Source organism: Lampris incognitus, chromosome 4 (assembly GCF_029633865.1).
Source record: "Lampris incognitus isolate fLamInc1 chromosome 4, fLamInc1.hap2, whole genome shotgun sequence".
NCBI classification, from domain to species: domain Eukaryota; kingdom Metazoa; phylum Chordata; class Actinopteri; order Lampriformes; family Lampridae; genus Lampris; species Lampris incognitus.
In genome coordinates this window covers 41,979,702-42,005,443 of record NC_079214.1, presented here as the reverse complement: position 1 = coordinate 42,005,443, position 25,742 = coordinate 41,979,702, and the positions used below count along the sequence as shown (strand labels likewise).

General features: G+C 44.4%; 1 protein-coding gene across 4 annotated transcripts; it reads left to right on the top strand.

Annotated features, from left to right (window-relative positions):
* pamr1a (peptidase domain containing associated with muscle regeneration 1a) lies at nt 1-24,678 on the top strand. 4 transcript variants are annotated; one of them, XM_056278968.1, is made up of 12 exons: nt 1-268; nt 2,180-2,350; nt 2,625-2,750; nt 3,597-3,711; nt 8,457-8,560; nt 10,299-10,409; nt 20,518-20,730; nt 21,103-21,306; nt 21,687-21,753; nt 21,939-22,189; nt 22,514-22,854; nt 23,821-24,678. In XM_056278968.1, exons 1-12 carry the CDS (start codon nt 145-147, stop codon nt 24,388-24,390), a joined length of 2,397 nt encoding a protein of 798 aa, XP_056134943.1. In that variant the 5' UTR covers nt 1-144; the 3' UTR covers nt 24,391-24,678. The 4 variants fall into 4 exon arrangements, with proteins under 4 accessions (XP_056134943.1, XP_056134942.1, XP_056134941.1 ...); XM_056278967.1 differs by having other exon boundaries at nt 8,457-8,674; nt 20,533-20,730; XM_056278966.1 differs by having other exon boundaries at nt 8,457-8,674.
* The last annotated feature ends 1,064 nt before the right edge of the window (nt 24,679-25,742 follow it).

The window sequence follows — 25,742 nt, the reverse complement described above, 5'->3', positions numbered from 1 at the left end:
CATAAGGAGGAAAAGCTTTCTTTTTGCACGAAGATAGAGAATTCTCGAATGAAAGCGATGCCATGTTTCCAGCAGACTCAAGAGGACCTGCAGGTATGCTGTGCTAGTAATGTTTAGAAGCTTTACCGTTGAGAAGAAGTTACAATGAGTGTAGTTACTGACGTGCTTAACTTGATCACATGGAGAGTACCAATGTCCTCTCTCTGGGACTCCAAACTGCACTGCCTCCTCTTCATTTTCTGCCTCCATGTGACAGCATGGCCAGCTGGTAAGTGAAAATACATCTTCATTGTACATCTGTTTTGTTTAGCTTTGTTTTTTTGTTTGTTTTTTTGCTGTTCTTGAATAATATTGGGGATAATCTTTTTATTTCTTAACCTGTTCTGAGATTGTTGCCATCTTTTAAACTAGAGCTCATTATGGTGGTTTTATAGTGCTGACTAATCTGACTGCTATGTCATTGAAATGAGTCATAATCCCCTCACTTCTGCTGTTTGATATTTGTCTATGAAAGCTGTCTTTGAAAAGCTAGAATGTTTACATATGACTACCAATAACACAGTTTATCAGTATACAGCACTCACCGCTTACTCTAAAACACGATCTCAGAGGAATATGTATATTCAAAAAACAACCAGGGAGGACACATGCAAAACTTCATTGTATATCCATCAAAGGAGTCAATCTATGGAACAACTGTACAAAAGAAATTAAGATGTGTACATCAATAAGTAAGTTTAAACAATATATTGAATAGATATAGGTTGGATGAACAAAAGAGGTGGACTGGAGTAGCATGATTTGATACATGCCTTGTTTGACTTGTACCGTTTTGTTTATTTTGATCTCTATGCATTGACATTTCTTTTCTTTTTTTCCCCACTTTTGTTTTGTCTTGAAAGTTTTGTTTTGGTTTGATTTGATTGATAAAGTATAAGAAAGGGGTAGGACCAGAAAAGTTCTTTACTTCATCCTACGCCCTTTTCAAACATGGCCCAGTTATTACTTGTGTTGTTACAGAGTTTTATTTTGTTATTTTAGCATATTCGAAATAAAAGAAACGAAACGAAATTCTGGCCAATCCCCTGAAAGCATGTCATGCAAAGCACAGTTTATGAATAAAGCTGTTAGAACCAGCATATGAGAAACTTTTACACTTGATTTAACACAGTATTCCAATACTAGATGGGTGAAACCTACCGTGGACGTTTAAACTCTGGATGCAATGCATTTTCTCGTTTTGTAAACACACACACACACACACACACACACAAACTCCTTTGGACCTCTTGGCCTTTGGTTTGCACTGCTGATTTTGGTAACTTTAATACTGTGGAAGAATTTTTCTACAGCAAAAATAATTCTCAAAGTCAGCACTTGTCGAGTGAAAAGTTCGGTTTGCTTTAATTTTGCAGTTGCGGGCAAGGGAGACCAGTGGCATAGCTACAGTGGTTCTGATGGGCTGGCTCTCCAAATATAGAGAAGCAATGCTTTTCACACAGTGAATACCAATACACATAGGATATAGTTTAAATTCACTGAGTTGTATCAGTTCCATTCACAATTGAATGATAGACTTCCAAGCTCCAACAGCAAAGTGAAAACAATGTAAATGAATTATCATTGAATACCGTTGTGTTTGGCCTGGCACATGGACCAGTGTGCTTTGCAGAAACAGGAGAAGCTGGCATAAAGGCGAGCATCTCACAGGCTGGGATACACACTCCTCCAGGGAGTACTTATATCAAGTGACACATAACTCAGTAAAGCTCAAATTAAGTAAGCAGTTATGTAAAGTGAGTATTCAGAAACTCGATACCTCCTTGTTGGGAGGAAAGCCTTTTATCATAACAAAAGGGTAAAAAAATATGCTTCCATGATACTAACATGGTGTGATGCATGCATTATATTGCATTGTACGTGTGGTTGAACGTTTGTAAACATTTTACCCATGTTACCATCCTCTGGAGCAATTATAAGATGCACACTGGGAAATTGGGAATGGGTTCAAGTACATATTTATTTCTGTTTTTGTGCAAAACTCTACTCAGTTATTAAAAAAAAAAAAATATATATATATATATATATATATAATATAATGCATTGGCGATGTAAATGCCATCGATGCACATTAGTTTATAGATTTATCCACTATCTCTCCTTTATTTCAACTCCTCAGAAGAGAGAGGAAACAATTGCCCAAGTTCTGAGTGGAGCAGTATGTGTCGGCCATGTTGTGAATATCACCTGATCAAGTGTAGATGTCCTGCACAAGGGTCCCAGGTGGGCTACACTGTTCCCTGCTGCCGCAATGCTCTAGATGAGTGTGATCCCTGCATCATCCACCCAGGTATGACCCTGTCATGGTCAACTCAGATACTCCTCCAAATAACTATTGTAAAATGTAAAACATTTTGCAGCGGCTCTCATTTCAACCATCTATCAATACATATGGGAAGGGGTGGTATGGAAGAAACTTTGTGCTAAGTTACAATCATCTCAATCCAAAACGCAACACTACCTCATATTATAACCGGAGGGGTTGACTGAAATAGGTGTCAGCAGCTAGGATCTTTGACACGGTCACTTTGCTCACCCTCATCTCTTTTCTTTCTCCTTACCAGGCTGTAGCCTGTTTGAAAATTGCAAAAGTTGTCACAATGGAACATGGCAAACCAATGATGACTTCTTCATCAGAGGGAGATTTTGCACAGACTGTAGACAAGGGTGGAGTGGAGGGGACTGCAGATGTGAGTTGCATATTTTTGATTTGGACATTTCAGTAGACATGGAATAATATTCTTAATCCATCATTGTTTCATCTTAAAATATTGATTATGTAGGAAAATGTGAAACTCCGATAATTATGGGATGTTATGAAATGAAATCTTAAACATATTGTGAGATAAGTTATATAACTTATGGATCAGTGAGATTGTGTTAATTGAGGTTGATTGTACATATACTCATATACTCTGTAAAATGGTTCTACATTTCAGTTTAAGGAAGATGCAAGTTTTGTTTTGCACAGCTTTACTCTCAAAATGTAGAGCACATCCAAAGTATTCGACTTACAGATGACATGTCAATTAAATTGCAAATAGAATTTTGCAACTGTAATTTTGAGTGACACAAAAAGACAAATCGCAGCATCCCCAACACTTGTTGCTTTGGAGGATATTTGATTCTCTTTCATCTATTCATACTCATTCCTTAAACCCTAATTCTAACTTTGGTCCTAACTACTTAACAACAACCTCTATCCTAAGTTTAGTCTAACACAAAAAAAAATGTAAATTTAACCTCCAGTCCTGATGTGCCGAGGTCATAATTCCCAAACTTTGCAGGATTTCGAATGTCCTTCTCCTCTCATTCTCATTTGGTCTTCCACATACACACTCACTTCAATCACACATAAAGTAAATAAATAAAATAATTAATTTCTAGGAAGTTGTCTATCCTTTTGGATTTGAATTGCTGATCCCAACTTGAAACAGAAAAACAATTCCTCTATGCTCATTTGCAATGAACATTTCTTTAACAGGACTGTGCATTTGCTGTGTCTAACTAAATGTGACTAATTCTCTTGTTGTCAGCATGTGGTGGGGTTATTCAGCGGGCCCAGGGTCACATTGCCTTGGAAAGTTACCCAACAAATGCCCGATGTGAATGGAGAGTACAAGTGCAGCAGGGCCACAGCATTGAACTACGGTGGGTCCTTCTTTGAAAACCATATTTATTGAGCCAAATATTTTACCTGGAATAAAAAACGATGTTCCAACAAGTCATGAAGATTAATTCGACATGCAGATGTCAGTTTTCTGTCTCCATCTCTTCCTTCAGAGCTCAAAATAGTGCCAGTGTCTTAACCGAGTACAAAGTCAAGAGCAGTGGGTATACTGGATGTGAATATGTAGTCTTGTGTGTGACATGAAATTCCCAGGTATACCCTTTTTGTAAAAAAAGAAAAGAAAAAAAAAGCTGCTTTTGCAGGTCTGTTTTTGGTAGACTACGGTTTGAATGCAAGTTTAATATCCATCCATCCATTGTCTATACACCCAATTCAGCCCCCCCCCCTTTTCCGACCTAGTTGTACTTGGCCAATCACCCCACTCTTCCGTGCCATCCTGGTCGCTGCTCCACTCCCACATGTCTCCTCCGAGACATGTGGAGTCACCAGCCACTTCTTTTCACCTGACAGTGAGGACTTTTGCCAGGGGGACGTAGCACGTGGGAAGAGCACACTAATCCCGCCAGCCCCCCCCCCCCCCGAACAGGCGCCCAGAGGCGGCGCTAGTTCAGCGACCAGGACAAATACCCACATCTGGCTTCCCACCTGCAGACATGGCTAATTGTGTCAGTAGGGATGCCTGACCAAGCCGGAGGTAACACAGGGATTGCCGGTTCGAATCCCCGTATTAGTAGTCAACGGAATATACTACTATACCACCCGGACCCCCCCCCCCCTATTCAGGGTTGCAGTGGGCTGGAGCCTACCCCAGCATACATTACGAAAATGGCCTGGACAGGTCACCAGTCCATAACAGAGCCCAACTCGCATACCATTCACACCAATTAACAATTTAGAGACTCTTATTCATCTAACATGCATGTCTTTGGTGGGAAGAAACCAGAAGGCAAGGCATATTTACAGCTGAAATAGTTGGTTCTAGCAACCACAGCAACTTTTTTTCATTTAGAGAGAATCTGTCATTATTCAGTGTGCCCTTAACTTTAATTCTGTACACAAGGCATCTGGGTGGCATGGTGGTCTATTCCATTGCCTACCATCACGAGGATTGCAGATTGAGTCTCGATGTTACCTCCAGCTTGGTCGGGCGTCCCTACAGACACAATTGGCCGTGTCTGCGGGTGGGACGCCAGATGTGGGTATGTGTCCTGGTCGCTGCACTAGCGCCTCCTTTGGTCAGTCGGGGCACCTGTTCGGGGGGGAGGGGGAACTGGGGGAAATAGTGTGATCCTCCCGCGCACTACGTCCCCCTGGCGAAACTCCTCACTGTCAGGTGAAAAGAGGCGGCTAGTGACTCCATATGTATCGGAGGAGGCATGTGGTAGTCTGCAGCCCTCCCCGGATCAGAAGGAGTGGAGCAGTGACCAGGACAGCTCGGAAGAGTGGGGTAATTGGCCAAGTGTAACTGGGGAGAAAAAAATCCAAAAAAAAAATGTTTTTCTCTACACTAGCCAGTAGGGCATGCTGCTGGGGTGGCAGTGGAGAAAGCAATGGAATGGTGAGCAGTTAGCAGCCAGACAAGTTCATGGCCGAGGGAACGTGATTCATGCAGGGGGTGCTGGTGAGAAATTGGTGTGTGTGCGTGTGTGACCAAATTAAGCCGAAAATGAAACTGAGGAAAGGCCAAGGGTTATGCTGACTGCTTGCAAATGGTTTATAAATGAGGTATGGGCTGGTGCCCAATTAACACTGCACTACTGGGGTTTCTAAAAACTTCCTTTTCCTTCTCTCCTCATTTAACCCCCCCCCCCACCCATAGCATTGTGAATGGCAAGTTGCAGTCTGTGGCTAAATGTGAATATCCCTTCAGAAAGATAAAAACATGTTTTTGACACTTCTCTCCTCCACAGCTAAGGCTGGATTAGTACCCCCAGGGGCCCCTGGGCACTGAAGCTCACCCCCCCACACACACACATACACCACGTCCCAGCTATTAAACCCAACCTTAATTATTTTGAGCTTCCAGTCAAGCTGGCATGTCAAATCCACCAGACCATAATGACACACCTATTAGTCAAAGGCTGAATAACCAGTCCAGCTAAGCAGGTATGCCCACACAGTTCGATAGACCAAGTACTGCCACTTCACTCACAAATCACAAGACAAGGAAACAATGGATTAAATCATCCCAAGGCAGTGTATGACTCTAGACTATGGCAATATTTGTGTTAATGGAAAACCACCCAAGCAGACAGCACACCAGTTGCTACTGATAAATAATAATGTGACCGACTAGATAATAGGCTTACAATGTCATCCTAATGTAATCACACAGTACAGCTGAATGCAGGTTTCAAAATAAGGCTCAATGAGCTAGGCAACTTCACACAGAAATGCAAAAACTATCATATGATGGATTTGAAAAACTGACTCCAATACAATATAGCAGCATCACATCACAGTGATGCAATACATGTTATGCAAACAGCATGTCAAATAAACTCACCCACACAATATACAGCAACAAACAATCACAACAGATACTACTCAACGCAGACAACATAATCAAATGGCTCTTACCTTTAAAAGTTCTTCTTTCTTGACTTTTTCTTTGCAAACTCTGGGAGCAAGTCCTCAAAATCCAGCTCCCTCCCTCCCTTCTCCCGTTTATTTTCGTTTTCCCCATCTTGTTGTACCCCTAGCAGAGGCAGTGTGTCGCTGCTGGAGCTAAATACTTCCAGGCTAACGTTCTCGTTGCTAGCTAGCTGAGGCTGTACCGATGTCAGACGCTTCCAAGTTATCGCTACCACTTACTAGCTCGACATCCTCCATCGTAATGCCCCGTTCTTAACTTTGTTTCGCTTTTTAGAAGAAAAAAAAAACTCTGCTCATTCGAGGGGCTTTTTTTTGGTGGCCGCTTCTTTCACTTCCTTTTCCTTTCTTTTCTTTGGGTTAACGCCGTCCATTTTCTGCTGCTTGGATATTTTTCCCGCACACTTCTCTCTGATACAACCGGACTGATAGCGGCTCATGTAAAAAATAATTCCACTGTTTTTAACCTTGACCTGGCTTAAGAAAAAATTAACTTGATTGATTGATTGATTGATTGATCCTGAATCTGTGCAATGTAAGCCACCTGCTCTCTATGCCCACCCCCCTTGACCGGCGGCCAATCTCTATACAGTGTATTGCCGCTTGCTCACCAGTCACCACTTACTTCCCCAGCCATCTCAGCAACATAATGCAGCGTATTCGGGGTGTAGCACAGGAACCACAGCCGTGACGCAAACCCGTGTCTCCCAACCCGCAAGCGACAACGTTAACCAGTCGACTAAAGGGTCCGACCCGTCAGCCAGCCGCCAACGTATCTACTTATCCGTGCACGTTACAATACCCCCCTCCTTCGGGAAGCGCGTCCCCGCGCTTAAACAGATCCGCTCCTTCACGCCTCTGGGCACATACGCTTCCGATGGCCTTATGATCTCACCATCCCACTCCTAACACCAATATAGCGTATCCGGGGGGCAACCACAAGAACTGCCGCAGCCGGGACGCGAACCCGTAGCTCCCGCACCGCGGGAGACATCGCTGACCGCTCGACTAAAGAGGCAGACCAGTTAGCCAGTGGCCAACGTGTCTACTTATCCGTGCACGTTACAATAATAATCAATCATCCATCCATTCATCCACCCATCCATTATCTTAACCGCTTATCCTGCTCTCAGGGTCGAGAGACTTAATTTTCTTGTAAACAACTTTTATTTCATTAATAATTATCAAGAGAATGGGCAAAGCTTTGTGTCATAAATCTGTGGAGCCCCACATTAAAAAAAAACCACAAAAAAAAACCAAACAACAAACAAAAACGCATACATTGTTTTTTCTCCCATGGCGGAGGGCCCTTTTACGTTTACGGGTTCCTGGGCACATGCCCAGGTAGCCCGTATGGTAGATCCGACGTAGTTCACCCCCCCCCAAAAAAAAAAAAACACAGGCAAAATCACGCCTGCACATAAAGGCCACGGGCACATATACTGGTAATGGAAGATTAACTTTTGCTACTGGATAACGTTGCTCGACTCTGAAACTGTAGTGGTTTGGCATATGGACTGGCTTCACAACAATGTGTCTAGTTCAAATTCAAACTGAAGCTCTTTATTTAATCTGGCGCCTCATCACTGTACAGAGGTGGTCCAGATTCGTTTTTAACGTAGGGTTGACAGGGCTGAAGCGAGTAAATGGATACTGCAGCATTGACAGTCAAATACAAACCAGATAGGAGAATGAAAGACAAGTAAACTCGATTGATTGAATTCAAATGGAAGGATAAGGAAATTATGACACATTATCGTATGTGCATACCAAATAACACAAGAAAAAAATCTCATTAATTAGCACCACACAGTTCTATTAATGATTCAACATTTGCCATTATTAATCAATATATTAAGACATAATCCTTAACCTTTTTCATTCCTATATAGTCAATGGTTAAAAAAGTTTGCTTCCTTTATCAGGGAAAATAACTTACAGTGATACACTGGCTACTGTGATTTTCTACCGTTGATCACTGTGATTTTCCACCAACCAGTAATTTATTTCCCATAATACACCCTAACCCTTCAATTACCTTGGAGATTTCATCTAACCCAGTGCATTTCAACTATAGCTCTTGCATTACTTTATGTAAAAACAACACCCAAGTAATTGAAAAAATAAATAAATAACAGAGTACAAAAATATTCTTCTAATGGTTTTGTTACAGGTTCCCAATGTTGAGTTTGGAGGCTGACCACAACTGTCACTATGACTATGTTGAAGTGCGTGATGGTGCCAGTTTGAGCTCTCCAGTCATTGGTCGATTCTGCGGTGAGCAGGTGCCTCCTCTACTAAAAAGCTCGGGGAACATGCTGCACATCCTGTTTGTCTCAGATGGCTACAACAACTTTAATGGCTTTGTTTTTACTTTCCAGGGTAATTCAGGCAGGTACCAATTTTCTCTCTTTTGGGAGTGACACATTAATGTTCATAATATTTTTTTCAAGATTCTGTTTTAACTTTTTACTGAGAACACACACACACACACACACACACACACTGTTGTGTGTGTGTGTGTGTGTGTGTGTGTATACAGTGTATTCTCAAGGCATAACTGTTACATAAATGTTCTCTTTCATCACGTTTTCTCAAAAAAGATGTATTTAACTGCATTTATTTCTCTCTTTTAGAACATATGTACATCTATATATATTGGTATATCTAGCAATATTTGGATATTTGGAATAAGATTATAACATATACAGTATGGCCAAATATATATGGACGACCCTTCTAATGAGTGGATTTGGCTATTTCAACCACATCCATTTGTTGGTAGATGCATAAAATCAAGTATACAGCCATGCAGTCTCTATAGACAAACATTTTCTGTAGAATGAGTCATACTGAAGAGCTCAGTGACTTTCAACGTGGCAATGTCATAGGATGCCATCTTTCCAACAAGTCAGTTCATCCAATTTCTGCCATGCAAGATCTACCCCAGTCAACTGTAAGTCTGTTATTGTGAAGTGGAAATGTCTCAGAGCAGCAACAGCTCAGCCATGAAGCAGTAGGCCACACAAGCTCACAGAATGGGACCACCAAGTGCTGCAGCATGTAAAAATCGTTTGTCCTCAGCTGCAACACTCACTAACTGAGCTCCAGACAGCCTCTGAAAGCTACTTCAGCACAAGAACTGTTTATCAGGAGCTTCATGAAATGGGTTTCCATGGCTGAGCAGCTGCACACAAGCCTAAGATCACCATGTGCAATGCCAAGTGTCTGCTAGAGTGGTGTGACGCACACTGCTATTGGACTCTGGAGCAGTGGAAACATGTTCTCTGGAGTGATTAATCACACTTCACTATCTGGCAGTCTGACAGATGAATCTGGGTTTGGCAGACATCAGGAGAATGCTACCTGCCCGAATGCATAGCCTCAACTTTAAAGTTTGGTGGGGAATTAATAATGGTCTATTTTTTTTCATGGTTTGGGCTAGGCCCCTTAGTTCAAGTGAAGGAAAATGTTAATGCTATATTATACAATGACATCCTAGAGAATTGTGTGCTTCCAAATTGGGCAACAATTTGGGGAAGGCCCTTTAATGTTTGATCATGACAATGACCCTGTGCACAAAACGAGGTTCAGAGGCATGGTTTGCCAAGTCTGGTGTGGAGGAACTTGACTGGCCTACGCAGAGCCCTGACCTCAACCCCTTCCAACACCTTTGGGATGAACTGATACGCCGACTGAGTGCCAGGCCTTCTCCCCAACATTGGTGCCTGACCTCACATTAAAATAATCTAGTGGAAAACAGACGAGTGGAGGCTGTTAGAGCAGCAAAGGGGAGAACTAGCATCAAATTAATGCCTATGCTTTTGGAATGAGATGTTCAACAAACAATATATGGGTGTGATGTTCAGATGTCCATATATTTTTGGCCATGTAGTGTATAAGTACATATATCTGCATCTAAATCTCTATCTACCTATCTATCTATTGAGCCATCTTTCTGTGTATTGTTCAAAAGTATGCCGTTTGGCCCTGACTTTGCCCTCTCTCAATCCAGTGTGCAGTCCCTCCCCCTGTTTGCACCATGGTACCTGCATCATGGACCCACTTCACTCCTTCCACTGTGTTTGCGTGGCTGGATACACGGGGCATCGATGTGAGAAGAGTGGTGGGTAATAAGCTTTGCTTTTATGCTGTATTCATGGCCGTGGGCAGGAACAAGATTCGTGCGGGGGCTGCTGGTGAGAACCTAATGTGTGCCGACTGCAGAGACCTTTGGGAACATGAGTATACCCTCAAAGTTGCAAAACCTGATTGAAAACAAGTTTTTCCCCTCTTTTACTCTATAGAAAAAAAATCAAATTACAACACACATACCAAACAAATAGGGAAATAAAACATTTCACAAACCCATCAAACTCTACAGAATCAAACATTACAACACAGGTCGACAAAACAGAAAATAGTGAGGTAACCTGTAGGCCTTGGCATGGCTTCCAGCCTACAGACCCCCCCAACCAAATCAAAGAAATTAAAAAATACACAAACCACACACAGTATATTGTTTAACTAAAATCCAACATTACAGTGACCTATTGATTTTTCCTCATAACCATCTTTGGTAAATTGATGCGACTGCTTACACAGTTTTACAACAGCTTCTAACAGGGCTTTGGAAAATTATCTTCAGGTATGTTTCACTCAACTTAGCTCAGTTAGCTAAACCAGTATTTGGAAGTGTCAATGAAAATTAAAGTTAAAAGTTATTACTTGAAATTTCATATGTTTCCAAAAATGGTTGATTGCATCACCGAGCTACTTTCTGGTTCAATTTGCAGGAATGACCATTCTTCTTACCGTACTTAGTAGTAGCCATCAATAAACTATCTGGCCAGTACAATTGACAGATAATATGAAATTATGTGCACAGTCTGATTGAGGGACTAGGGTTATACGGACAGGTTTTTAAAAGATTGTATTCCATGGCCCCATGAAAACATACCTCCACGGAAAATGGGAAAGGATTTCATTTCGGAACCACAGATGCTAAAGAAACATTGAAAGCATTACAGATATTCATTCATTCATTCATCTTCAGCCGCTTCTCTGGGGACGGGTCACGGTGGCATCAAGCTAAGTAGGGCACTCCAGACATCCCTCCCCCCAGCAATGCCCTCTGGCTCCCTCCTGGGGGATCCCAAGACGTTCTCAGGCCAGATTGGATATGTAGTCCCTCCAGCGAGTTCTGGATCTACACCAGGGTCTCCTCCCAGTTGGCTGTGCCCAGAAAACCTCTAAAGGAAGGGACCCAGGGGCATCCTAATTAGATGCCCGAACCACCTCAACTGACTCCTTTTGATATGAAGGAGCAGTGGCTCTATTCCGTGCTCCCTCCAGATGTCCGAGCTCCTCACCCTGTATCTAAGGCTGAGCCCAGACACCCTATGGAGGAAATTCATTTCACCCGCTTCTATCCGTGATCTCACCCTTTTGGTCACTACCCAAAGCTCATGACCATTGGTGAGGGTTGGAACAAAGATTGACTGGTAAATTGAGAGCTTTTCCTTCTGGCTCAGCTGCTTCTTCACCACAATGGTCCAGTACAACATCTGCATTACTGCTGATGCTGTACCAATCTGCCTGTCAATCTCACGCTCCATACTACCCTCACTCATGAACAAGACCCCGAGATACTTGAACTCCTTCACTTGAGGCAACAACTCATCCCCAACCCGGAGGGAGCAATTCACCATTTCTTGACAGAGAACCATGGCCTCAGACATGGAGGGGCTAACATTTCACACTCAGCTGCAAACCGCCCCAGTGTGCGCTAGAGGTCGCACTCTGATGAAGCAACCAAAACCACATCATCTGCAAAGAGCAAAGATGCAATTCTGAGGTTCCCAAAATGGACACTCGTCACCTTGGCTATGCCTTGAGATCCTGTCCATGAATATCACAAACAGAACCGGAGACCAGGAACAACCTTGGCGGAGTCCGGATGGCTTGTAGCAACTGCCCCGGGGTACATGGTCATAAGCCTTTTCCAAGTCCACAAAACCCATGTAGACTGGCTGGTCAAACTCCCATGCCCCCCTCAGCACTTCCACAAGGGTAAAGAGCTGGTCTGTTATTCCACGGCCAGGATATAATCCCAATTGTTCCTCCTGGATCCGAGGTTCGACAGTCGGTCAGAGGCTCCTCTGTAGCACCCTAGAATAGACTTCCCAGGGAGGCTGAACAATGTGATGTCCCGATAATTGAAGCACATCCTCTAGTCCCCCTTTTTAAATATGGGAACCACCACCCCAGTCTGCCACTCCACAGGTACTGTCCCCGACCTCCACGTGACACTGAAGAGGTATGTCAGCCAAGACAGCCCAACAATATCCAGAGCCTTCAGCATCTCAGGGCGAATCTCATCCACACCCGGCACCTTGCCAATGAGGGGTTTCTTAGCTACCTCAGAGACGCCAGAGATATGGATGGGGCTTCCTCTGAGTCTTCAGACTCTTCCTCCTCCACTGATGACATGTTAGCCAGGTTCAGGAGCTCCTCAAAGTGTTCTTTCCACCGCTCGACAACACCCCCAGTCCGTGTCAATAGTCCCCCCCCCCAGCTGAACACAGTCTGAGTCAACCACTGATTCCCCTTCCTGAGTCGCTGGATGGCTTGCCAGAACTTCCTTGAGGCCAACCGAAAGTCCTCCTCCATAGCCTCGCTGAACTCCACCCACACCCAAGTTTTTGCTTCTGTGACCACTGAAGCCGCAGCCCTTCTGGCCTCTCAGTACCTGTCTGCTGCTTTGGAGAAGCGATCAACCACAGTGAGGATGGTGGTATTACCTCTGAGAGAGGCAGTCCACTAACAAAGTCCACAGATACTATGTCTGGCCAGGGGTGGTGTGGCACAGGTAGAGAATGGAAGAGATCCATAGAGGGACGCTTGGAAGACTTGGAACAGGCAGCCACATATGCCTCACCTACTTTCTCATGGCCGGCCACCAGAAGCGTTGACAGATGAAGAGGGTGCGTTTAATTCCAGGATGACAGAGAGGTATGGGCCCAGTGAATGAACTGCGAACGGAGCACAGAAGGCACAAACAATCGATTTGGGGACCTGGGGACCCCCCCCCCCAAGGACCAGAGCAGTCTTTTAAGGCCACTTTAACCCTGGTTTCTATCACCCATGTGACTGCTCCCAAGTAACAGGTAGCAGGAAGGATGGCAGAACTGGCCTTGGGTTCATACTCAGGGAAAATAGTCTGGAAAGATCATCTGACTTAACATTTTTAGACCCAGGGCAATATGATGGAGAAATTAAACCTATTGAATAGAGCCCACCTAGCTTGTTGGGCGTTGAGTCTTGGCAGATTTCAGGGACTCAAGGTTCTTGTGATTAGTCCAGACAAGAAACGGTTGCTCTGCCCCCTCTAGCCAGTGTCTCAACTCTTCCAAGGCTATCTTGATGGATAGTAGTGCCCCGTCTCCCACATCATAATTTATTTCTGCTGGGGAAAGTTATTTTTTTATTTATCTATTTTTTTATTTTTTTATTGTTTTTAGACAGAAAGGCACAAGGGTGTAGTCTTTTGTCTTTAAACAGACCTCAGAGAGGATGGCTCCGACTCCCAGATCAACCTCCATCACGAACTGGAGACCCGGATCAGGAAAGGAGAGAACAGGGGCGGTGGTGAACACCGTCTTAAGTCTCTGAAAGGCGGTTTCAGCCTTTGAATTCTAGGAAAACGGAGACTTGGCAGAAGTTAGGGCATGCAATGGAACAGCAATAGTACTGAAGTTTCTGATGAACTTCCTGTAGAAGTTAGCAAAACCCAAAAACCTTTGTTCCTCCTTTCTTTCGTGATTCACTGCGCAAACCTTCTCCGGTTCCATTTTCACCTCCCCCTCAGACACAATGAACCCCAAAAATGACAGTGGAAACATGAAATTCACACTTCTCAGTTAACGTAAAGCTGATTGTCCAGCAGGCACTGGATCACCTGTCACACATGTCTCTCATGGGGGACTTTATCAGGGGAGAAGATGAGAATATCGTCCAGATACAAACAAAAAATTGGTTAACATGTCTCAAAGAATGTCATTAACAGCCTGATAAACAGCTGGAGCATTAGTCAAACCAAAAGGCATTACAAGATACACAGTGACCACTAGGAGTGTTAAATGCAGTCTTCCATTCATTCCCCCCACCCCCCGATTCTAACCCCAAGTTATAAGCATTGCGTAAATCTAGTTTAGTAAATACTTTAGCTCCTTTAAGGAGCTCAAAACCAGAGGAAATCAGAGGGAGGGAGTACCTGTTCTGTTCTTAATGGTGATGTCTTTGAGACCCCGGTAGTCATTGCAGGGTCTTGTCTTTTTCCCACGAAAAAGAAACCAGCCTCTGCTGGCGAGGAGGAAGGCTGGATAATCCCAGCACCGAATACTCTGTCATGGCCTGTGTCTATGGACCAGCAAGAGAGTACAGTCGGCCCTTGGGAGGGGTGGTGCCAGGCAGAAGATATATGGCACAGTCATAAGGTCGATATGGAGGTAGAGACTTTGCCTTCTACTTGTTAAAGACCTTTAAATCCCAGTAGCATGAGGGAACGCCGGAAAGATCAGGGAAATCAGTCTCTTGATCTTTACTCCCAACATGAGGTGGAGCTGAAGAGTAGCTGGGGAAAACAATATCTCAGGAATTTTTGTAACGGGTCTTAGATGGCACATTACTGTCTGTTGGAATTCAGGTGGTGCTGCTTTGCTGTGTATCGCTGTAGGGGCGTTGTGCCCCGGATGTTGCTCTCAGGGCCAGGGTCCACCTGTGAGCGTCTTGGGCTCATGCATTTTACCATTCCAGCAGACAATGCTGTGGACAATGTTCAAGCCAGGCCCCTGACAAAGCACACGCTGGTTAGCAAATACCAAGATGTTTTCATTGCCCCAGTTGACTCTGTGCCAAGTGAGGTGCATTTTGAGTTGGATGCAGCGATTCGGCTAGTCCAGAGTGCACCTCGCAATGTTCCAGTCGCTATGCATAAAGCAGTGAAGGCACGGCTCGACCATTATGAAGTGGAGGGCCATATTACTCCAGTTACAGAGCCAACAGACTGAATTAGCAATATGGTGATTGTTAAGCGACCTGACAAGCTGTGGATATGCATTGATCCAAAGCACCTCGACCAAGCGCTGAGGCGATCACATTACATCATGCCAATGCGAGAGGATGTACTCTAGAAGCTCCCTAAGGCAAGGGTTTTCACTCTCATGGATGCCAGTGATGCCTCCCTTCAATGCAAGCTTAATGAGCCCACTAGCTACCTGACCACTTTTTTGATGCCCTGGGGTCCAAAATGCTGGTTGACGCTTCCCTCTGATGTCTGTGTCCACAGAAGTGTACCAACGGAAAAAGCACAAGCTGCTGGGTTCAAAGCTGACGACATTCTCATCATGGACTTCGGCGAAACAGATGAAGAGGCAGACCGAGACCATGATACCAAGCTGCTGGCCCTAATGGGCCGATGCAGGCAGATCAAGCTGTGACTTAGCTTAAAAAAATGCTCACATTCAAAGTGCCAGAGGTCTTCTTTCATGGGCACATCCTGTCAGTAAAATCCTAAGTGTTAATTTAACTCAGAGTGTACAAATGGACCCGAAAGGACCCATTTGTACACTCGGAGTTGTGGAAATGCCACCCCCATCAGATATGAAGGATGTGCAGTGGTTTGTTGGATGCGTCTCCTACCTGGCCAAATTCCTGCCACGGCTTTCGGAGGTCTGCGAGCCATTGAGAAGACTCATGGACAAGGACACAGTCTAGCACTGGCCTCCAAAGCATGATGCAACAGTGAAAGAGATAAAACAGCTGGTGACAACAACGCCTGTGTTGTGCTACTATGACATGACATGCAAAGGCTGTCACTATACAGAGTGATTCAAGCCAGCATGGCCTGGGCTGCTGCCTGATGCAGGAGGGTCGCCCTGTCGCATTCGCTTAGACGACCCACACACCAACAGAGCAAAATTATGCTCAAATCGAAAAGGAGTGCCTCAGCATTATGTTTGCATGCCAGCATTTTCACCATTATCTGTATGGACTCGACATCATTACAGCAGAGACCGATCACAAGCCCCTCATCACCATATTCAGCAAAACCCTTCTGAGTGCCCCGAAGCGTCTGCAGAGCATGCTACTGGCTCTGCAAAGCTACAACCGCAGGGTGGTGTATAAGCCGGGGCCAGAGATGCACATGAGTGATACCCTCAACAGGGCCAGTGTCAAACACACATGCAGGGTCCATGCACAACCAGCACGCTGTCTGTAGTTTAGAGACGGAGCTGCTGGATGTGGAGCTCAACCAGGCTGACTACCTCAATGTCACAGACCAGTGACTTGTAGAGATCCGGCAGCACACTGACAAAGACGAGCAACTCCAGGCTGTGAAATCTGTGACTCTGTGCAGCTGGCCTGAACACAGAGATGAAATTTCACTGGCAGCAAGGGAATATTGGGCATTTAAGGAGGCGCTCAGTATTCAAAATGGGGTACTATTCAAAGGTTAAAGAGTCATCATCCCCAGATCACTTCACCCTGAAATGTTGGCACAAGTGCACTCTCATCACATAAGAACCAAGGCCTGTTACAGACAAGCACGTGACACACTGTACTAGCCGGGGATGCGGAGGGAAATCAAGGACTTTGTAGGCAAATGCACTGTCTGCAAAAAATATGCCATTGAGCAACAGAGGGAGACAATGATGTCCTATGAGCTGCCAACACACCCCTGGCAGATTATAAGCCTAGATCTCTTCCAGCATGGTGGCAAAGATTTCCTCTTGCTAGTCGACCATTATTCTAATTTCTGGGAAATTGACCTTCTTCCAGACCTCTCAGCTGAGACCACAATAAAACACTGCAGGGCTCAGGTTGCTCACTATAGTCAGCCTTACCAGGTCATCTCTGATAATGGGCCCCAATTCTCATGCCACCAATTCCAGCGGTTTGCTGCAGACTGGGAGTTTGAACACATCACCTCCTCACCATGCCATCCCAAAGCTAATGGTAAGGCTGAGGCTGCTGTGAAGACAGCCAAAAACTTGTGCAAGAAAGCCCTCTGTGAGGGCAGTGATGCCTGGAAGGCAATCCTGCAGTGGCATAACACACCAACAGAGGGTATGGACAGCAGTCCGGCCCAGTGCCTGATGTCAAGGCGTTTGAAGACCGAGTTGCCTGTGGTCTACAGGCTACTGGAGCCATGTGTGGTGACCTGGGTACTGGACCAGCTGCGTCACAGACAGGTCTCCAATGTGGTCTATGGCAAATCAGCAAGGGACCTACCTGAACTCACGGTAGGCGAAGCATTCTGGATGAAGCTGCTACCAGGAGACCGAACAGGCATCTGGAGACACGGATTCTGTGTACAGAAGGTCGCTCCACGGTCCTATCTGGTAGAAGTAGAGGGATCATTGTACCGCCAAAACAGAGTTGACATGCGGGTGGCAGAGCCAGCACTGCCGCAGAACCCAGGAACTCATCTGGAAAGCATGCCACAGGCCCACACCCCCGAAGAGACTAGAGGGGAAAAAAAAGACAAAATGAAGAGACTGGCTTAACCCCCTCCATCCCTGCGTGCCATGCCAGCCCAGAGATGCTGAGCGAAGAGCCGAGTGGTCACAGAGAATGCGCTGCTCAGAGTTGTTCTGACGTTTTGCCTGCCCATTCTCCTGCAAATACCCTAGCAAGGCCCTTTACGCAGTTGCGGTCTGGACGGCTGTCCCGGGCACCTGTTAGGCTTAATTTGTAGTTGAGTCGGACTGTTACACCAATATTGTTGTTTTAAAAAAAAGGAGGGGGGACAAGTTTGTTTAATACTGACAACAGCATTTTTTTTAAATAATCTTGTCAGCATAATTTTTTTTAGATTGATTTGTAATATTTGTCCTGTTCAGTAATGGAGGGCTAAGTACGTAGTACACAACTACATAAGTACAGTTTAGTTCTGGAACTTAATGAACTTATTTCAGAAAAGGAAAATGTTACAGGTCTGAGATGGCACGTTACTGCCATCTGTTGGAATTCAGGTGGTGCTGCTTTGCCGGCTGGGTATCGCTGTAGGGGCGTTGTGCCCAGGATGTTGAGTCCGAGCCCGATAAAAAGAGTACGTTTGCACTCATGACTTTGCTCGTCATTTTAACACCGAAACAATTTTCAAACAGGAGCAGTCTCTTCCTTCAGGGAGCCGCAGTGAGAACAATCCCCTCCCAATTCAAAATCTTACCAGTAGACCAATTAATCTGAGGTTTGTGAAAGACCAGCCAGCGGTGCCCCAAAATCAAGGGATGTTGGGGAGCTTGATAGAGGTGAAAACTTAAGTTCAGTGTGAGCATCATCAAAATGTGAGACTAATGGGAGGTGTTACATGGGTGATCCTGCACAATAATCTGCCGTCCATAGGATCAGATAGAGGCTGAGGAGACAGGTTCAATCTTTGGGCGAGTTTAATGTCCATAAAGTTGGCGTCGGCCCCGGAATCCGCCAGGACTGGCTGATTAAGAGTGAGGAAGGCAGATATGGGCCACTGACGGAAGCGAGCGAAAAAAACTTGGAAAGTAGGGAGGTTTGACACACCACCTTGTTCCGTCTCTTGTGTGCCTCCTCTCCTTACTGGGCAGCTGACTAGAAAGTGTCCCAGTTGAGCACTATAGACTCAGCGTCCCTCATCCATCCGCCGCTGTCGCTCCTCAGCCGACAGCCTCATTCTCCCGATCTGCATCGGCTCCTTAACCGAGGAGGCTCAGAAACCTGGGTCTCGGAGGAACGCCTCCAGGAGGACGGTGGATGACTGGGAAAGCCGCTGAGGAGGAGATGCACTGGTGTTGACCCGGTACCTCGCCTTGTCACGTTCAGACAAGTCTTCGGTCGATCTTAGTAGTAAGGGCAATGAGTGCATAGAGCTCAACAGGCAGGTCCAGGGGAGCCAGTTGATCCTTCAGGACTTCAGAAAGACCGTTAAAGAAACCATCAGAGAGCAGATTGATTCCAGCCGCTGTCGGCTGCGAAACTCTATGGCATAGTCTGTAACACGTCGCTTACCCTGCCTTAAGGCGACGAGGGACCTGGGAGCCTCCCGACCTGGCGATGTAGCCTGAAATATCTGGGTAAGTCTTAATAACAGCTAGTGAGTTACAAACCGCTGAACCCCGGCTCCACTCCGCTATGGCCCAGGGCTCCGCTCTGCCCGTGAGAAGCAATGCAATCTTGGCTCTTTCAGAGTGGAATGAAAGGGCTTGAAATTCAAAATGTAACTCATTTTGTGTCGAAAAGGCTCTGCAGTCTCCGGAGAATCGCTCTGGTTTGGACAAGTGGATGGTGGCGGCACAGGAAGAGCAGGATCTGTACTCACTCCAACCCTGGAGCCAACAGCTTTATCATTGAAAGCAGGAAGTGTGTGTGCATCTTTTGCATCTGGTTGGCTAAAAAAGGTCATCTGGACACGCAGACAATAAACTCTTGTCGGTCTGTCAGTTGAAGTTGTAGCACACTTATCTGCTCCTCTTGGTGATGAATCCGCTGTCCTCGAGCTTGCAGAGCAGTACGAACCGGGTCTGAGTCTGTGGAGTCCATATTGTGGCCAGTTCGCACTATCGGCCTCACAATGACGAAGGACCCACACAGCAGACTGGCACAGGTAGTCAAAGTTCCAAAAAATGGTTAATCAGGCTGAAGGGTGGGTACACGGGATACAATCAGATCAGGCAGAGGTATCAAAAACTTCAGGCAAAAGGCAGAGTCACAAAAAACAGGCAATGGTCAAAACATTCACTGGGAAGACAAGAATATAATGCTGTGACGCTCACACGGCGCTAAAGACGAACTGCAAACATCAGGGAGCAAACACGTCGCTTAAAATACACACATGGGGGAGACGATGACACAAGTGTGGAACACATTGGGGGGGGGGGGTAGAGGGAATCTTGACAGGAAGAGACATCTAGGATCGGGAGCAGGTCATGGCACGTGGAGCCTTGACAGCGTGGGAAAGCCGAAATGATGGTCACACTTCATGCTTGGGAATTTTTGAATTAACATGACAGCATTAGAAAGAGGGAAGAGCCTAGTAGGAATGCCATTAGAAGAGTGTAAATGGGGCAAATGTAAAACGTATGATCTTTTTTGTTGACTTTTCACATAAGGTTAATTTCCAAAGAATGGAGCAGACGTGTGTTTGTTTTGACATTTGCTGTTGGTACATCAACTTTTCAATCTTTCACAACCAGAGAGTTTCTCGACAGCTCCAATAACCGGGACCCAAGCCTGCGAGCCTCCAGAGGAGCCGGCGAATGGACATTTCCTGCCAGTATATGGAGTGGAAAACCAGCTCATATCTGTGAACTATTTGTGTCACCCACCTTACAAACTGATTGGCAGCCAACAGCGGATCTGTCTGACTAATGCTACATGGAGTGGCTCAGTACCCACTTGTGTTAAAGGTGTGTTTCCTTCTTTTTACTATATAAAATGTTTACATTTCCATTGTTCCTCCATCCATTCAATAATGAACCTACAGTATGAGCATATCTGTTTTGTTAAAGTGCCTTTATGCAAGCTCATCATATCTTTCTATGTCTTCTTTGTCCAATCCATCATGTTTATTCTCTCTCCACTCCCAGTCACTCTATTTTTTTTCTTGCTGTGCTCTACCTACTTTCTCACTATGCTCTCTTTCTCTCTCACTCTCTCTCTCTCTCTCTCTCTCTCTCTCTCTCTCTCTCTCTCTCTCTCTCTCTCTCTCTCTCTCTCTCTCTCTCTCTCTCTCTCTCTCTCTCTCTCTCTCACACACACACACACACACACTCACACAGTCAACAGGAAGGACAAAGTAAGCAGGAGGCGTTGTGCCCCACTACCAAAAGTGCCTAATGGCTACTACAAACCTGCTGCTGCCCCAGCTGGAGGTGACACGATTGAATTCTTCTGTAAAAACTCTTACATCCTGAGTGGAAACCACCTCAGCACTTGCCTTTTAAATGGATCCTGGAATAGCAGGCCACCACAGTGTGTGAGAGGTACCGGCTTGAAAAAAACTTGGATAACTTGGTTTGGGGAAATGCTGTGAGGCACAAATTATCTCAGTTTCTATTGAAAAGCTTTGCGGACCCTATGAAAGTCCAGGAATAGTTCATGTAGTAGTAAGGAGTACTAAGTCTTATCTGATCTGATCTGATCTGGGAAATGAGTGACATGATGAATGACATAGTTAATCAGGACATTTGCTTGTTAATATACATTAGTAATGGGTTTGTGGTGTCTAAAATAAACTACTCGACTCTTTAATTTTGTATTTCTTACTCACTAACTTCATTATTTGCCTCCAATTATTAACGAGAAGCTGATCATATTACTGTAACAACTAACTGATAATCAGCTGGTCGCTTTGCTTCTACAGCCTGTCAAGAGCCAAAAGTATCTGACCTTGTGAAGCAGACGGTTGTGAAGCCTCACCCGTTATTAAGGTATGCACCTGCAAAAGTCTGATGGCGTGTTTTTGTTTCTTCAATATTATTGAAACAGCTACCCAGTGAATCTTAACAAATCAAGATATGATATTGAGCTTAGACCCACATGGTGCAAGACATCAGTGTGTACGTCGATGCATGTGTAAAGAGCAATACATGTAATTAGTATCTCTCCACCACAGGGAAAGACCAGACCTAAGACCCAGGCATGAATTATATGATTTTCTGGCACCAAATTTTAATCCACTTACATTAGATAAGCAGCCTGAAAGAGAGGAGGCTGCTTTAGAGGAATTGTCTCGTGGGTTTCATCATCTCTACACCAGCATTGAATACAAGTGTGCCTCTCCACTCTATCAACACAATGGCAGTCCCAGACGCACTTGTCTGAAGACTGGCAGGTGGAGTGGACGCCATGTCTCCTGTTCACCAGGTGAGGGCAGCAGTGTTCCAGCTTCAACTTGCTAGCGACGTAGTTGTAGGGCTGTGTAAATTGCTTGTCGAATGAAAATTTGCACGCAGGTTCAGTGATGATTTGTGTCCTGTCCATGTCCAACAACGTGGCACTGTAACGCCTAGTGCAAATACAACAATAGAAAATACAAACAAAAACATTTAAAAATGAAATATTTAAAACTCGATTTAATGTGCATTATTCTTCAGAAGAGACCAGATTTTAATGTTTTAGTCTAATACTCTCTCTGCTCTTTTCTTCTCTCTTTGATGAATCGTCAACTCCTCGCTGACTTCACTACAGTGTGTGGTAAAGTTTCAAATTTTAGTGCACAGAATCTTACAGAGACTCATTGGCCGTGGCACGCAGCTGTATATATCCGCTCACCTTCTGCTCCCGGTGACAATGCCCAGAGAGATCATGTCTTGGCCTTCTCAGACAAGCAGGGGGCCACAGAGGAGTCAGCGTTCTGGTACTTGGCCTGCAGTGGGGCCCTAGTCACCCAGCGTGCTGTTGTGGTTGCAGCTCACTGTGTAGCAGAGCAGGACAAGCAGCACCCGCTTAATCCGGCTCATGTGAAGGTAGTCTTGGGCAGACAATACCAAACCTCCCAGGATCAGACAAAAGACCTGCAACGCCTGAGGGTATGGCACTTTCCAACAATCCAATGCCCTATTTTCTAGAAATGAATGCCAAAAAACATGAAGATGTATCTTACATGCTTAGAGCGGCAAAACATTGTAAAATGCAAAACCTGGAACACATTTTTAATTACTGGTTGTACATCATGTCCTGAGTGTTTTCACACCTTTGAAAACGAATATTCAAACTATAAAGGATATAGCTTATTGGTTGGTAAATGGGTTGAACTTGCAATTCCGCTGTGCTGCTCAATGGGGGTAATGACAAGTGATATACAAACTGAGCTGAAATTGCTTTACTCCAGAGGAGGATGCCAAAATCAAAATCAATCTATCCTCATCGCTCCGTGAGTGCTATTGCCTATGATGAAGTTGTTTGCTAAATCAAAAGTGCTCTCCAGAGTCATTCTACTCATATGGGAAGTGTTTTGTTATGGCCAAAGTACAGTACATGTCACTTGGGTGCTTCTGTCCCAAACAAGAGCAATTTATAAAACTGCAAGTGCAAGCATTATTTCCCCCGCTTTGGTAGGACCAAAGGCAGTGTAAAACTCTTATTTTTACTAAAGCAAAATCTATTAAGGAGGTTATTTGATGCTACAGTAGAGACTCTTCATTAAACAATTCTCACCTTCTGGCAGATTGTTGTTTAGATAAAATGACTACAGTTAATCATGAAATATGGGTGCTGGACGGTCCACTTGGGGCATTATGTTTTACACTTTAAGCTTTGTTAAAATCCCACCTAACTTAGGCACAAATATATGTGACATAATATAAATATCTGAGCTTGCTGCATACTTGATTGATCTTGTAATATGCTCCAATAGCCTCTGTAGAGGATGCCTTACTTGCAAGACAAGATCGAGCTTTCTCAAACAATTACTTTTTACCAAGCTATGGCTGCAATTGTCCTCAACATGACAGGTTTTGGCATCTCTAACGTCCCCCTTTTTTTTGCCCCTCTAGGTTTCAAATATTTTGGTGCATCCCAATTACTATTCCTCACTGGACTCAGATCTGGCTGTGCTTAAACTTTTGGACAAGGCTAAAATAAGTGAGAACGTGCTGCCAGTGTGTCTACCCAAAATGCAAGGTGGAGAGATCACAGCCCAGGAGGCCTATGTTGCAAACTGGATGGCAGTATATCACCATGAGCACCCAACCCACTACCTATATCAAGGAGAGACAGAACTTGTTGAGTTGGGTGATGTTACTCATTGTGAAAGACAACTTGCTCAAAGAGGAATTCATACCGGAGTTTTTACTGACAATGTAATGTGTGTTATCCGCAAACCTGCTGGTGCCGACATCCCTTGCCCGACTGTTATCTCTGGCATTACAACCATACCATCTGTTTCTCCCTCACAAACACCTGCCACCAGACTTACCAATAACCACCAAGCCCCAAGCACCGTCTGGGAATTGCTTGGTTTGGAGAGTTTCAGCTATGAGCAAAGGACCTGCCATCCAGAAACTTACACAGGTCAGACACGGGTAGTCAACTTCCGAGACTGGATAGAGGAAAACATGAAATAGCTGTCTACATCAATAATGCAGCAGAAACCATATTTTCAGCTTTTATCATCTCAATGGGTCCTCTATTTCTGACTGCAGTCAGTTTGCACAAGAAGGATCTGGGGTCTCAGTGATGCTGGAATTTATTAAGGGAGGTGGCCCCAGTCTTGCGTTTCCCTGCTGGTACGTCTTCCATGGCTTCGATATGATGTTTGAACACACCAGTTATCCTCGTTTTACACTTGCTATACATGTTGTACTCTGTGTGTTTGTACCATGTGTACTGTGGTGTAAAGCATATCTACAGAAATTATTTTCTGGGGGGGGGGGCAGGCGGGGGGAGGGCATTAAATCCATCTAATCTAACCTTGAGAATTAAGATACTGCATTTTCTTTGATTTTCTGCTGTCGCACACTGGCCAAAATTGAAAGGGATTTTAATCTTTCATGTTTTAGTAAACAAATTATGATGAGCATCATCATCAATAATTTTTTTTTGTACAGCACTTAACCAGCTCTTAAGGACACTTAACTGAGTAAATGTGCAGTGCAACAAAGTTGAAGAGAGCCCTAAGAGAAAAGGACAATAGCCAGACGTAATGCAAAATCAACAGATCAATAAAAACATTACAATAATAAGCAATTGAATGACCATGTCAAAACAATCTATTTGACTGAACACTAGGAATAAGAGAGGTTAAAAAGGAATGGTTTTATTAGTTTTGATGTAAAACCAACACAGAAAGGTCAATCACCATGAGTGTAATTGATAATAATAACGGCGATAACAATAATATAATATTTAGCATCAACTGCTTGCAGGGTCATCCAGTCCTTTAACAAGGTGATATGTATCTATGCCTCGTGTCAACAGGAATCTGCTAATTTACTAAATCCCTAACAGCTCCAAGGGCAATGTTGATCCCTCACTCTCACCTCCTTGGCAGGGATTAGACCGGGAGAATTTCCCTACAGTTATCAAATAAGTATCACATTCTTATATTCATTATTTAGAAAATATTAGAGAGCCAAGTGTAGAAGAGAACTTTCTGCAAAGTAAAATGCACACTATACATACAGGCATGAATAACTGTCTGGATTAATCTATGGAAAATCCTTGACACCTTATCTATTTCCCCTATTTAGTTTCCCTTCGTGATGAGTAAGAGATGTGGATGAAGTTTAAACAGGAGATAGGTCAAAGAATGATTTTTAAGTTTTGAGAAAATCTGAGACCATAAATGTGCAGAGGTAGTACAAATCAATATTGGCTGGATGTGCAAAATGATGTATAAACTCATGAAACACGTTTCAGATATGTATGGGGGACTGTTTATAGATTTGCAACCCAATTATTTCAGGTTTCAACTTGA

Excerpts from the sequence above, each read along its gene's own strand:
- pamr1a (XM_056278966.1), top strand. The coding sequence starts at position 145 with ATGAGTGTAGTTACTGACGTGCTTAACTTGATCACATGGAGAGTACCA. Across the intron at positions 2,751-3,596 it reads GAGTGGAGGGGACTGCAGAT|CATGTGGTGGGGTTATTCAG; the intron begins GTGAGTTGCATA and ends TCTTGTTGTCAG. Across the intron at positions 22,190-22,513 it reads CCATGTCTCCTGTTCACCAG|TGTGTGGTAAAGTTTCAAAT; the intron begins GTGAGGGCAGCA and ends ACTTCACTACAG.